Source organism: Pelmatolapia mariae, linkage group LG4 (assembly GCF_036321145.2).
Source record: "Pelmatolapia mariae isolate MD_Pm_ZW linkage group LG4, Pm_UMD_F_2, whole genome shotgun sequence".
NCBI lineage: Eukaryota > Metazoa > Chordata > Actinopteri > Cichliformes > Cichlidae > Pelmatolapia > Pelmatolapia mariae.
In genome coordinates this window covers 5,193,298-5,209,019 of record NC_086230.1, presented here as the reverse complement: position 1 = coordinate 5,209,019, position 15,722 = coordinate 5,193,298, and the positions used below count along the sequence as shown (strand labels likewise).

The 15,722-nt window shown below is 36.4% G+C and overlaps 1 protein-coding gene across 1 annotated transcript in view; it reads left to right on the top strand.

Annotated features, from left to right (window-relative positions):
• Window positions 1-15,722, top strand: part of LOC134625699 (beta-1,4 N-acetylgalactosaminyltransferase 2-like) — a 37,368-nt gene that overhangs the window by 7,492 nt on the left and 14,154 nt on the right. The window contains exon 3 of the mRNA XM_063470954.1: window positions 13,496-13,639. Coding sequence (XP_063327024.1) covers window positions 13,496-13,639 — 144 coding nt within the window. The remainder of the gene's footprint in view (window positions 1-13,495; window positions 13,640-15,722) is intronic.

Genomic DNA, 15,722 nt, shown 5'->3' with positions numbered 1-15,722 from the left:
GACAATTGTCTTTTTCATGCAACAGACAGAAGTATGAATAACCTATTCAAGTGTGAATAGATTTAGGGTTACATTAATAGATTCACGATTAAGTTAAAGTCTTATTTCAGTCTGACAACCTGGGGGTAGAAACTCCACCTCTGTCTTTGTTGATTTTCAGCATATGATAACGTCTCCTTGATGGCAGCAGGAAAAAACGTCTCTTCCTGTTTGTGAGGCAGTTAGGTCCCCAACGGTCTACGTATTTATTGCATGTATTTGCAAGAAATGTGTCCTCTGTTTAGTGACTGAAAACTAGTTTGGGAGAAAAGTGAGTTTTTACTATGTAGATTTGCTTTTACACTCTGAAAAAAACAAAACAACTTTTTTTATAATCCAAAAACTGCTATTCTATGGGCAAATATTTAGATGCTGTGTGTAGCAGGATTACAGTTGGGCTTCTTTACCTTTCCCTATAGCTAAACAAAAAGATTTTTTAAAAAATCTACTTCACTTGCAAAGATAAGTATTATAGATACTTATCTTTTATACTTTCTTTTATGAATCTTTTATTTATAATATGTTTCATGCCATGCTTTGTATGGTAGGAAGCAGATTCATGAGTTTGTTACATTTGGATTTCTGTTTGCCTTTTGCCCAATGATAGCTTAGGGTGGAGTCACTGTTTTGTCCAAGGTTTGCCGTGGTTTGGGATTACTGGAAGAAAAAAGACAGCCCCCTTTCCTGTATGCAGTGTCGATGGTGGATGACCTCTTAAACAGTTTTCACAGGATTTCAGAGGTTCCAGTGATTCCTGCTGATCAGCGAAACTTAAAAAGTGGAAACGGTAAGAAGACATTTCTATACTATTATTTTTGTTCTCACTGCATTCTCTAACCTCAGTTTCTGTGTATTTACAAGAAGCAGAGCAGCCGAGAATACTACGTTTTCTAGTAAAAATACTTCTTATAATTTTGTATAATATTAAAATTATTCCACATTCCTTGTCAAGATGTTTTAATAAAAGAAAGCACCTTAAAAAGTCATATTTTTACAGCCTAGGTTCGGATTCTAATTATTCCTTGATGGCTACATTTCGTTGTATCCTTCAAGAATCCAAGACATCTTGGTGCTATTTGTAGTTCAGGTTTTTTTTAATTTTCCATTCTTGTTCAAAGGAAAGTCGTATTCTATTGTTTTGGAAATTTTTATTGTAAATGAACTTACTGATTCTTAAAAAGCTATTTGATTTATTCACCCTACTAATATTGCTATATCGATTGGTTTTTCTCATTCAAATACAAGAATTACAGTTGAAAATTATGCAAATCTCATGTTTTTTTACTAACTGTGAGCAACACAGTGAAATTAAATGAAATTAGATAATTATATAATGGCATTTAGACTAAATTCTGAATTCACCATTACTTCCGTGGTAACAAAAAAACAACAACTTTGTCTTCCAAGATGACTAGTTCCTGGTAAGTAATATGAAAGGTTAGCATTCCCTTTAGTGAATGTTTAACAAGGTGTGTACTTTCATAAAATCAGATTGCCTAATGTGAATCTTTGTCCTTATATGCATTCTTTTAATACTGATCAAGAACTGCTCTTAGGCAAACTAATAAACAAAACAAGAATTAAAATCAAGCAAGACTTATTGTCATTATGAAAAAACTACACTTGGTTCTTCAGTTTTGCTTAATTTCAAAATAGTCTTTTCAATCGCTGGTTTATCTGAGCTCAGAGTTCAAGAGGTCTTCATTGCGTAGCTGTTTGAGGCAGTTACCCCTCTATAACATCTCTGCAGAACACATGGCAGGTTGCTCAGAGTAAGTTCTGACTTGTTCAGGGTGAACGTAACTGAATGTTGGTCCACAGAAGCATTCGGGTATTTAAGTTCTTTAAAAAGCAAAAAAATTACTTAATATGAAGCCAAGATGAGCAGAGAGTGCAAACATGCGGATGGATTGGCTGTTTTAGTTCAGTGAGAGAGTTATTTGTAAAGAAAAGAAGTGCTGCCACGTATCTGGTCAGAAAGAGAGTACCAATTAGTTTATTTAGTACTTCAGTTAAAGGCATCATACACACTACATTTTTGGAAATATTTGTGGGTGTTTTCTTGTTTGTTTGTAGGTTGCTGGTTTTTTTAAACTACTTGAACACTAAATTGGCCCTCACGTGAGATGACAGTGCCAGCAGTGGCCCACAAATTTGAAACCCCTAGACTACATACTTCTGTTATTTCACTTCACTGTATTAGCTTCAATGTTGCAGAAATTAACAAAACACATTCATTTTGACAGGGTAATGTTGGCTAAGATTAAACACATCACATTATTACAGATTGTAGCATTTGATTGCTGTGGTTGCTGGTGCAACTCCTCAAGCCGCTAAAACACATGTACCTTTTACATGAACATGACTGTTTAAAACACGTAAAGAGAAAAGAACACACAAGACCAAAAACTCAATTAGCGCTTGTGATCGTGCGATCGTGGCTCAAGAGTTGGCAGTTCGTCTTGTAATCGGAAGGTTGCCAGTTCGAGCCCCGGCTCAGACAGTCTCAGTCGTTGTGTCCTTGGGCACGACACTTCACCCGTTGCCTACTGGTGGTGGTCAGAGGGCCCGGTGGCGCCAGTGTCCGGCAGCCTCGGCTCTGTCAGTGCACTCCAGGGTGGCTGTGGCTACAATGTAGCTTGCCATCACCAGTGTGTGAATGTGTGTGTGAATGGGTGGATGACTGCATGTGTAAAGCGCTTTGGGGTCCTTAGGGACTAGTAAAGCGCTATACAAATACAGGCCATTTACCATTTACCATATTTCAGAACTGCTGTAGAAATAGCTTGAAATGGTATCTATAGTACTTTTCTCCATTATTTTTTTATTGTTTGTTTTTTAAGAGCTGCCTCTTATTTTATTATTTTTATAGTTAGGTTTTTAAATGCTACATAAAAATGAACAAAAGAAAAAAATGATAATAAATGGGAGTGCATGCTGATTCCTGAGTTAAAGTGCAATGAAGCATCCACCCAAACATGGATGCAAAGCTTGCTGTTGTATTTTTACACTCAATCAAGAAGTGGTCGCATATGTAATCCCTCATTTATCTGTTTTACATTTATTAATTTTTTTACTGTTTTACAACTATGAGAAATAGAACTCTCCTCACAACAATAAGGTCCTGGGTTGGATTCTACTGAAACCTTTCAGTTTAGAGTTTGTGTGTTCTCTTTATGTGTTGGTTTCCTCCAGGTATCTCTGTGTTCTGTTTCCCAGTCTCAAGACATGCATGTTACATTAAATGGTCATTCTATATATGCTAATGGGTTTGAATGGGAACATAAGCATGGTTGACTGTCTCTTCATATCAGCACCGCAATGGACTCATGGCGTGTCTAGGGTGTACACAGCGTCTAGCTGAGCTACAGCTCCCACAAAATTAAACTTCCAAAAATATTTCGAACACTCTTCAACTTTGTTTCACTCTGTAGGTCATTAGTTGTATTTTAAAAGGTTTGCATCATCTGTACAGTCCATTTATCTTTAGCTATGAGTCCCCCCCCACACACACACACACACTTTTTTGCTAAACAATACTGTTGTTTTTATAAAGCTTTAGTAATATTCTTTTTTTTTTTATAATTGATTTCCCCCCCCATTTAAAAATGGAGTATATTCACATTTATGTCTTTAATAAAGTTTTCAACTTTCTGTACCACCAAACATAGAGTTCCTTTTGTCTGTGCATTTAATATATACCAAGGGCGTAGATTTGGTTTTCGCACTGGTGGGGACGGATGATTCAACCACCGACCCCTGCCCTGCTTCTTTTTTATTCGTTTTTGTCTTTGCTTCTTGATAAAAAAAAAAAAGGAGAAATATACTTGCCTACATATGCTATTCTACATGCTTTAAAAATTACATTTAAAATTACAATTCATAGTTTTATATGTGAATTAAATAAAAGGCAAAGGTGCTGCAACAAAGTATTAGTTTAAGGGTGTGCATATTTGTGCAACCAGGTTATTTTAAGTTTTTTATTTTATTTTTCCCCCCCTTTAAAGGTTTCTGTTTGTTTTTCAGGTGCATTGTACATTATAGGTCACAAAAAAGTGGAAGAAGTTTTGGAACTATTTGACTTGCTGTCATTTTTTTACATGACAAAAACCTGGCATTTGAAAAAAGGGTGTGTAGTTTTTTTTTTATAGCCACTGTACATGAGTTTTATTCTCAGATTAAAATTATTATTATGTGCTTGATGTGCCTCACCTTTGGCCCTGGCTCTTCCCCTCTGACTGCACTAGGACATATTGCCACCTGATAAAATAACATGGATTCATGCCATATAAAAAGTGAGACTTGTCAATTCAGATTCTTTGTCAAATATACACTAATGAATCAATTTACATCAGCAGCCTAACAATTGTCATGATAATAAATACTAGTTAATCTATAGCCCCAAAACATCAGTCAGTCACCTGTGACCTCGCCTCTTCACCTCTGTCTGAGCTACAACATGGCAGAGCTGCCTCTGTCACCTGATAAATAACAGTGAGACATTCCAAATACATGCAGTCACATGTGCTTCAAATACAGTGATGAAACAACAAGTCATCATCCAATTTCACCTGTGATCTTGTATCACCATTACTCTCTGAGCTTTGTGTTGGTTCTTCTGTCACCTGACAAATAGGACATACATGACAATAAGAATAAAATGTGTAGCTGCTTCAGTGTTTCTGTCAATTTGTGCAGATCTTGACTCATCAGTAATGTTTGTAGGGTGAGTACATTTTTTAAAACAGTGTGTGCAAACTGCACTACAAGGTGGAATATTTGCAAAATCATGACTACCTCATGATATTTTGTCTCAAAAATTAAGCCTATGAATATGTCAGTACCATTAGGATGAAATTTTTGTGTCACCAACATTTTAACTTTAGACATATAATTTTAACAGCCTCTGTAAACTAATATCCTGGCTTGCTCGAGGCTGCTGTTTTCTCTGACAGTTTCAATCAAAATTAGAAATGCTGCTCTGAGACTGAGATAACTAATAGTGCTGCATGTTGTGCAGTTAGTTTCCAAAACACGTTATTCATGGTTACATACAATTTTAGACTGATGTGGGCCAAAGCCTAGCATAGCCTGTAACGTTATTATGACGGACACATTTTATGAGTTAACTTGGCTTTAAGTGACTTACAGGTTTCTTTGAAAAATACTTTCTTATATCCAGGTTCTTCCTTTTTGCTGCCATCCTCCTCTCCTCCTTGCAGGTCCTCGCAGCGCAGGCTTGCTGCTGCTAAAACTAAACAGAGCTCCTTGAAAGACACAGCCAATCACATTGGCTATATTTGTCACATGAGGTAGGACTCCAGTAGAGAGCATAATTTAACTCTTTCTGCACCGCTAGGCGAATGAGACGTTGACATAGAGCTGGGCGATATAAGATTTTTTCATATCACGATATGTTTTTTTCATTTCAGGCGATAACGATATATGTCACGATATAAGCCAAATTATAACCGCGCTGGCACGGCTGGCAGCCTTAACCCAATTTCCCTCGGGATGAATAAAGTATAATCAATCAAATAACTATATTTGTAAGATTTAAATGTGCCGTTGCTCACGAGTAAAATGTGAAATAATCTGCAGCTTGTTTTGATTTAAATATTTATTTCCCATAATAAGTTCAACAGGGTAGATGTACTTAAGGAACATGAGACTTCAGTTTCAGATAAATAAAGGCAAATATTGCAAACTACACAAAAGGCAGCCGCTAAAGCGTTTAAGTTTCAAAATAGAACAAACAAAACAGACTACTAAATTGTCAATTCCACTTAGAAACAAAATTTTAATTCTAAAAATAAATCTTAGTTCGTTTTACAGAAGAACAGACAAAATTGACTAACTTTTGTCAATATCAAATAAACTGAGAACTAAAAGGAAATTCTCAATCTCTCCTTGTTGTATAGCTTAGCTTTTCAAACAGTTTTAACAGTGACTTTAGTCTGACAAAAGCCGAATGACGAATTAGCGCTTTCAGTCAGAGATTGAGCATGCACCGGTTTATTGTATTTCCAGACTTGCTTTCGGCACAATTTACAGTGCGCTACTCTGTTTTTTGTCAGACTTGAAATAGCCGAAACACCTTCACACTACGGAACTTCTATGGCCCTTCCGTTCGACAATCTCTCCGGCATTGGAACCATCATCGTTTTTTTCTTCGGTAACCTTCGCTCACGCTCTTGGTTGATTTTTCTCTAGTCGGCAAACTCATTTCCTTCATTATCTGGGCAGCCCGGCTGCAAAAACAAATACACATGTGCGCCTTGGCACTTGTGCTGTACGTAACAAGTCACGTGACGTGACGCTGCGGCTGTGATTGGTTCGGCTCTGCGCTACTTAATTTGGATTGGCTGTTCTTTTTTTTTTTTTTTAAGAGGACAAGAGGGATGAGGCCTATCGCAATAGTTTAATTTTTCTATCGAGAAAAAGTTATTTCGCAATACATATAGAATAGAATAGAATAATCCTTTAATTGTCCCACAAGGGGAAATTTGGTTGTAACAGCAGCAAAAAGACACATATACAAACAAACAGTACACAGGACACAGAACAGAAACATACACAATTTTTCTTAAATATTTACATTAAGGACAATGGTTACTATATACAGAGTATTGTACAGTTATTAAATTAAATAAAAATAACTACAGATAAGAGGCAAACCAGGTTGTAGTGCAACTCGATTAATTAACTTATTGCAGTTACAGTGCTGATGTAAACATCTATGTTTGTTGGGAGCAGTTCTGATTGTACAGTCTGACAGCTGCAGGGAGGAAGGACCTGCGGAAACGCTCCTTCATGCATCTAGGATGCAGCAGTCTGTCACTGAAGGAGCTCTGCAGTTCAGCAACATTTACATGCATGGGGTGGGAGACTCTGTCCATCAGAGATGTTATTTTGGCCAGAGTCCTTCTGTCTCCCACCACCTGCACTGGGTCCAGGGTGCATCCCAGAACAGAGCTGGCCTTCCTGATGAGTTTATCCAACCTCTTCCTTTCAGCTGCCGATAAACCGCTGCTCCAACATACCACACTGTAAAAAATGACAGATGCCACCCCCATATCATTATCGTTTTATCGCCCAGCTCTACGTTGACAGATCGTTTTTTTCCCCTTTCTATCGGTTTTGTTTTTCTTTACTTGGAGAGATCAAATTATTGGTGGGGACATGTCCCTTCCGTCCATGCCAAATCTACGCCCTTGATATATACAATATGCCCGATAGACCTTGTGCTGCACAAAATAATTTCATGTTTTCAGTACAAATGACTGTTCTGTGTTCTGAAATACATTGTGAAAGTCCGCTCTTCGTTTCTTCAGTATAAGCTGGGACACAGAGGACATTAAAGCATTTCCTAGAAATCATGTTGTTCCAGTTTATGAACATTTAAGCCATATTTAACCTACACATCATTTAAATTTTAAGAAACAACTACTTGAATTTCTTTATGTTTAAAACATTTTAAATTTTTCCAGTGTGCCACAACCAAGGATGCATATGCTAGAGTAGCTGCAGTCCATGTATTTGCAAAAATTAATGGTCTTCAGATCTGAAAAAATTACTTGTTAAAATTAATTTGAATGTACAGTTGTGTGAAAAAATGTTTGCCCCCTTCTTGATTTCCTAGTGTTTGCATATTTGTCACAAAGATCGCAAAAGGCAACACATCATACCACAATCTAAAGAAACACCCAAAAAAACAAAGTCACTGCCATCCTTCAGTCTGGAAAGGGTTACAATCCATTTCTAAAGCTTTGGGAGTTTCCCAGGAGTGACCGGCCAACCAAAATTACTCCAAGAGTACATCAACGACTCATCCAGGAGGTCACAAAAGAGCCCAGAACAATATTAAAGAACTGCCGACTTCACATGTCTCAGTTAAGGTCAGAGTTCATGATTCAACAATAAGAAAGAGACTGGGCAAAAATGGCATCCATGGGAGAGTTTGGAGAGAAAAACGACTGCTATCCAAAAACAACACAAAGGCTCATTTCACATTTGCCAAAAAACATCCCAAGATTTTTGAGAAAATTGTCTCTGGACTGACAAGAAGTGTAACTTTTTAAAAGGTTTGAGCCCGATTACATCTGGCATAAACGTAAAACAGCATTTTGGGAACATCATGTCAGCAGTAAAATATAGTGGTGGTAGTGTGATGGTCTGGGGCTGTTTTACTGCCTCAGGATCTGGAAGACTTCCTGTGGTAAGTGGAACCATGAATTCTGCTGTCTACCAAAACACCCTGAAGGAGAACGTCCGGCAATCTGTTCGTGGTCTTGAAGCTGAAGCACACTTGGGTTCTGCAGCAGGTCAATGATCCAAAAAACACCAGCATATAATCTGAAATCAGGAAGAGGGGAAACACTTTTTCACACCACTGTATCTACCTTTAATTTATATGCATTGTCTGGATTCATTAGAGAAAAAGAGAAGCCTTCTTTTAAAAATATTTATTTGGTGAACTAATGAAATTTATAACTGGTATCCTCTTGATCAAGATAATTTCTTGAGTGAGTGTTCTCTAGATTCCATAAGACTACAGCATATGGTAGACACTACTCTGGGAACTGTCTCTTGGTGAGATAATCCAAGTGTCTTTATAATGGGATATATTTTATCCTTATGTATCGTTATAAAATTTAGGTTGTAGTCTTACATCTGTAAGAACCTAAAGAAGTCCTGATCTGTAACATTGTGTATTTTTCAGATCTTGAAAACTCAGCATTTGTCCCTTTTAAATAATTGCACACATAGCTGTAACTCCTTTCCCTACTTATTGTATAAAGTTCAGGTCAAATTTACCTGGTTTGAAGTCGTATTTACAAGTAATCCATCTCAGAACTCCAAGTTATTTTCCCAGCTTTAATTGCCTCACAACTGCATACCATTTATCTAGGGTAAACATTGCTTTTATTTTTATAGCCTCTACCCTCTGTCTCTCCAATAATTGCTTGGACCAGGCATTTAAATATAGAGTTTTCAGTATCTTTCCACTGAGAAACATCCTGAGTTTTGATTATTTATTTTTTTTTGCCAGTCATACACTGTTCCTTCCTTATATTCATGATTATCTATTTCTGATTTCTTTCTTTTCCAATGACCTCATTCTTAAATTCTGTAATTGAACATAATCATTAGTTCTGGAGGCACTCTCAGTTTTCTGTTATATTTCTTTAATAGAGTGCTGTTTATTCTATTTTTCTTGTTTTGTCTTTTCAGTTATTAATTCTTCTAAATCAAGTGAACAGTTATGTGCAATATTCTTCCAATTTTACATGAACTCTGGATCGTCCATGCCAAATGAGTCCCCTTCATTTGGATTGCACTGTTGTCTTTTATAATTTATTGGTTTTGCTGGATGGCATAATAAGTAGATTTCCTGCTTTTTTAAATGGTCTTTTATTTCAGTGAATACCAATTTAAGATATGTGTTCTGGTTTCCATGATTAAAATGAGTTACATGATTTTGGTTTAGCACAGCAGATGAACTGGGAAGGCACATCCTCTTGTTTAATCTTGCCATTTTTCAGCCTGTTGTCATAAAAGTGAAAATGTTGAACTGAATTAGTTAATCTAATATTTTAACTTATTAAATGAGACAGCAAGTAAGTTGAGTCAATTATTTCCCTACTGTGTTTATTATTGGCCCAATTTGTTGAATCAACAAGTTAAATTGCACTCTTACAGTCCTGTCATATACATAGTGAGTGAACACATTATTTCAAGCTGCCTTTTATAAGTAGATACTACAACCCATTTTCTTTAATAATACAAGCATCAGTTATTTTTTTTAAATAGTTAGTTTTAGTTGGGTTTATAGACATTATCAGATTAACAGACAGCCTGAAAATTCTTTTAAAACAATTTCAAATTAATTTAACACAGGATCATGGGCATTGAAAGCTAGAGGGTGGGATGAATTACAATAATTTGTCTTTCTTTCTTTTCTTTTTTTTTTTTTTTTTGAACAATACCTTCTGTCATTTTCATTAAATATTTTTCTTCCCTTTGACCTTTGCACTTTGCCTGGCAACAACACCGCAAACCCTCCCCTCTCTAAGTTGGTCCAATCAAACGTCACTGTAACAATTGGCAGAAAATGGGAGGCACTTTTAAGGTAAGGGATGTATATTTTCTGGAAAAAAACCAAAACAGTCGGTGTAATGTGCCTTTATTTCTTGAATTCAATTAAGTTAAAGTATATATGTGATGTTGCTGTGGTCTTTACTATATGAAAACTATGACAGCGAGTTAGGCTTAGCTAGTTCAAATTTTACATTCAGACCAGGCTTTGATTTACCTGCTAGCCAGTAACAGTGCTGAGCCCCCCATTAAAAAAACATTAAAAAAAACAACCCAAAAACCATTAAGTTACAGGTCTAATTTTACTGTCGCCTAATATAAGTTGTATCGTTTATAAGGAGAAGCAAGTAGAAAGCGGGCCACTTCAAAGGTGGTACACGTAGGAGCTAACGAGCAAGTTAAGTATGGCGTTATTTTTGTGCCACTATTCCGAGCACACGTAAAAAAAAAATTGAGCGCACCTATAAAAATTTGCAGGTGCAAGTTTGAGGAGAAATTTATTTTAAACGAAGAAAAGCTAAATGTAAGTGAACAAAATTAATTGCTGCGTGCAAAAAATGTATTTTAGTGTTTGCTAGTATCCATATACACATACAATAGCAGCCCCTCTCGCTCAGTTTTTGCATTTGCGCTTGCTCAGGTCTCTGCGGACCTGCTCGCAATGTGTTGCTTGCGCTCTCAACACCGTTATATTTGTGCCACAAAACCAACCAATCACAGACTTGGATGCAGATAATTCTACAAATAATACATTTTTTGCAGGCAGCAATTTATTTTGCTCACTCAAAATAAATCATCAAACACATGCACTTGCAATTTTTTACGCTTTAGTTAAGCTAATTAATCCAGGGAATAACACAGACATGCTTGGATGTCCACTTATATTTTAGGGGGAACACACCGTAAAATTTTCTGATCTTCACATTCACCATCACTGTATTTTAATGTGACTTTTTAATAAACTTTTTCATACTGGACCACCGCGTTAAATATAGTTTCTACAGCCGAAAGGCAGTAACTGCTATGGCTTGGTACACCCAGCCCGAAAAAAGCTGTCAGACTACACTTTGAGGAGGAGACCCAGTTTGAGTCACAAGACATACAAAGTCCTCATCTATAAAGTGCTTTACAAACTCGAACATTGCAACATTGCATTTTGTGGGTGATGTTTGTTTGGTGTCATTAGTAATATTAAGTTATGAGAACTTGGAGTAGGAAGAATATTGAGTGGAACCAAGAATTGAAAAAACCCCAAAAACGCCTACTTGGAGAAAAGTAAATAAGTCGAACTAACTTAAAAGTGAAAAGTTGTGCCAACTTAATATTTTTAACGCTACATGCTGTGTCAGTTAACTGGCAACATTTTGTGTTTGCCCAGGATTTTTCTTTAGGATGCTGAGTAAACTATAGAACTGTGCAACTTGTTCCTATGTTTGTTCCTTCCACAAACATAGCACTTTGTTACTACACAAACGTAGTAACAAAGTGCCTAAAGATACACTTTAAAGTGGTTTCTTTGCTAAGTTGTTTGTTCTGTGTAGACACGGCACAGGTTCATCCTTTGAGCTTTTTTAAATTCTTGGATGATTCACAAGTCAGTGTTATTTTTAACAAACAAACAAAAATCCTCTCAAAATGGTCAGGTACAAGATCTAGACTGAAAATGAGCGGAAAAGCAGCCGTTGTCCAAAATGGCAAGACCTTCGAAAAGTCTGGCAAACTATTGCTTAAGACCACTTTAAAAATGACAAGAAAATCTGGCATCACTTACTGGATGTTTAACAGCAAAATATTAAAGAATGAGGGATGGATGAAGACTTTTGCACAGTACCATATAGATATCCTGATCTAACTTCAAATCCTTATGAAATGTTACTTTGTTCTTTCTCCACGGCTCTTTTTTATTTATTTATAGTTATAGATTTTAAAATGTTTTTCCAGATTATAATGGATGTCCCTGCGTGTCTGTGCACCTCTACAGATGTCTGTATTTGACAGATGGAAGCTCCAGGTGGTTTCTGCTGTGTGTGTGATCATTGTGACCACATCCTATTTTATTCTGCCGAAAGATGTTACCACCACACCAAAACTGAGGTAAAACCCAACCTCCGAGAAAGATACAGTATGCTTCTTACGCATTTTAGCAATTTTTTAAGTCCAAATACTTGCAGTTAGTGGAGTTTGGGTAATTTGTGCATCTACATTGCCCATAGGTGTTGTCTGTTTTTATAGTCGTACAAATGTCTTTGTACATGTACACGATTCTTCAAAGATAAAAACATACAGCATGAAAAGCACATACAGTGGCTTCATTGGACAAGGTTCGTTGTTTTTAACACTCTGTTTCACATCAGCTCTTTGATGTATACGTATGTTACAATTTTGCTCTTTTCTTGCTGATGGACCTGCAGTGTAATCCTGCTTTAATGGGAAATTGTGTCTTGTTAGGAAGCTCTATGAAGATTCTTTTTAGCAATATTTCTTCCTTAACTTTTTATTCCAGCAAAAATTGTGGAAGATTTTCTGCCTGTGACTAATTACTGTGATTAATTAATGTGTGGAGTCTTTTGTACCATGCATCTCCAAGTTTAATTTCAAATTCAAAATTTCTGAATCACATTTAGATTGTGTATGATTTGGCCATCATGGACCACTTGCTTCAAACAGCACGGGGATATGTTTCTCTACAGAGCAATCCTAGGCAAACGTTCAGTTTACCTCTGTCCTCTTTACTATCCAGTGCCAATAGTTACCAGGTACTCTCCTCCAAAATTCTGCTTTTATATGTGCCTAGAATTCTGATAGATCTAATGAACAATGTATTCTTATCATTAGATCTAAACTTAAACGTGTCTATATCTGTTCTGTGAACTTAGAACCGATGAAGAGAGAAGTAGATGTTTTCCTTGAGCACTAGTACTAGCGAGCACTAGTGTTTCAGGTTATGGGTTTGTCTATTACATCATCTGTAGATTTATGCTGTATTTATTGTATTTTTTGCATTGCTGTTACCGGTGGCCAGGTCTCCCTTGTAAAGAACCCAGTTGTACCCTTTAAATAAAAATAATTTAAAGAAACAAAGTGATTTTGCCACAAGACTGTGGAATATGGCATGTGTTTTTTCTGAAAACACAAATATTAAAAACAATGATACCCTGTTTCTATCATTACTTCAGATGTAATTTAGTTTCATAAACCAGGTTTTTTTTTGTTAAACTTTAATATCAGTCCATGAAAGTACATCTCCAAACCAAATGAGGTATAATAATAATCTTTGTACTAATTATAGTTATACTCATAGAAATGAGTGTTAGGCTTTAAAGACATCTGATATACCTTCACCCTTCTACCCTTCCAGTTCATCTCTCCCAACGCATCTTCCCTCATCTGGTCCATGCACCTGTCCTGCTGGCTCAAGCCTTCTTAAAGAACACCTCCCCAAGGATCAATATGAGGAGTTGGTGCAACGGCGAACTAAGGAATTCCAGCAGTACAAAGCCAGGTAGATGGATGGAGCTCACTAAACTGTTAATCGTTTTTGTCAGTGCTATTTTAGCAGGACAACAAAGAATGACGCAGTACTTTTTTTTGTTTAATATAAAGGAGTATCTTGATAAACTATGAATTTTAGGCATTCAGACACCAAAACTATTTCCAGCAAACAGTTCTTCATTTAGCCATTCAAATCTAATCTAATAAGTAGGTACAATTTACAGAAGTAGAATGTTCTTGCACACAAGCTTCCTCATGGATCCCAATTCAGATGTGGAGGTTATTTCTGAGTCTGGTCGAATTTAATTTTTAATTTAGCCTATTGTTTGCTTCCGACCTCTGTTTGAATTATGCATGTCCTTCATTTCTTTTTGTTAGGTTGCAACTTTATATTTTGACTTATTCATCAGATTTCTTTATACTATTATATTGTGCAAACATCTTGAGCCAACCATAATTTCTCAATATTTTGCATAAGAGAGGCCAGACTTTGTTTCTTCTTTCTTTAAGTGCTCACTGGGCTTTATAAAGGCTATTCAGCGTTGTTCTTTGGAAATCGAATGCTTTTTAAATCATTTTCAGTCCAGTTCTTCTACCTTGAAAGAGAATGTTTTTTTAACCTTTCACCCATAGAAAATGTGTTAGAACAGTGCTAACTTAAGAGATCTGGTGATCTGGTCTATAGCTTGCAACCATGTTAACATCCAGTCCAGGTGTTTTCAAGATCGGTATTACCACACCTGATTTAGAACAGGCAGGGAGAACTCCGGTCGTCAATGAAGTATTTAAAAGAAACAGAATGTAAGGTCCTAAAACTGACCACATTTACTTTATAGCCCAAGCTGGTAGAGGATCCAAAGAACAGGTTGTACATCGAGCTGCATTTACAACCTTAGTTAATCCAGACAGGGGAAAAAAACCTTGAAGTCAGAGAACAATTGATAACCAAAGGCAAAGCAGCTAAGATCTGGTGGGTGTGTAACTCTTATCAGCTGTTTAAGCCGCATTTTATGGATGCTGGGCTGGGTCTTTGGGAATGTGAGCAAACAAACAAGTAATTTCATGGTGCATTCTGCCTCTGCAGATAATTCCATCAAGGAGAAATTACTTCTGCATATTTTTAAGTTACACTTGGTTATAAATCCAACATGATGTCACAAACTTTGCAGAAATATAAACAACAGTTTTAGTAACATACTCACGACTGCATACATTTAAAAATGGATTTAAGAGTAATGTAAAAATTAGGGGTGGGAATTTAGCGTGTTAATTGCGATTAATTAATTTGAATAATAATAATAACTTTTTTTATATAGAGCTTTCAAACAAAGTACTGAACAGTTATTACAAGATAAAAAGATGAATAAAATAAAAAATAAAACCAGTACAGAAAAAACAGGCATGCTCCACAAAAATGGAGCATGAAAAGAAAAAGCATGCTCCCAAATAGTCTTTTTTTTCTGGCTTTAGGAACTTTTAGAAGGCCAGTATCCTGAGATCGAAGAACATGGGAAAGAACATAGAGGTGCAAAAGGTCAGAAAGATATGAAGGCGCTAAACCATTTAAAGCCTTGTAGGTGAGCAACAGGACTTTAAAATCTGGGCGAAACTGACAAGGCAACCAGTGAAGAGATTTCAGTACTGGGGTAATGTGCTCAAATTTCCCAGTTTTGGTTAAAATGCGAGCAGCTGCATTTTGTACCATTTACAAACCTTTAAAACTTTCCTTCAGTAACCCAGAAAGAAGAGCTTTACAATAATCAAATGCAAAGGCACAAATGCATGGACAAGTACGTCTGCAGTGTCCAGTGATACAACTTGCCTGATTTTAGCTATGTTCTTTAGGTGATAAAAGGCAGTCATTGTTGGCTCTTCAACATTGGACTCGAAGGAGAGCACCGTGTCAAACCATACACCCAAGTTTTTTACCTTGTCTCTGCAATTTATGACATAGTCATCAATTTTGGACAAGTACTTAAATTTTTGTGATCCAATGACCATGAAATCTGTCTTATTAGTATTAAGAAGCAGGAAATGATCAGATAACCAGCTCCTAATGGCAGATAGACAAGCTTCTAATTTAGACAAGTCAA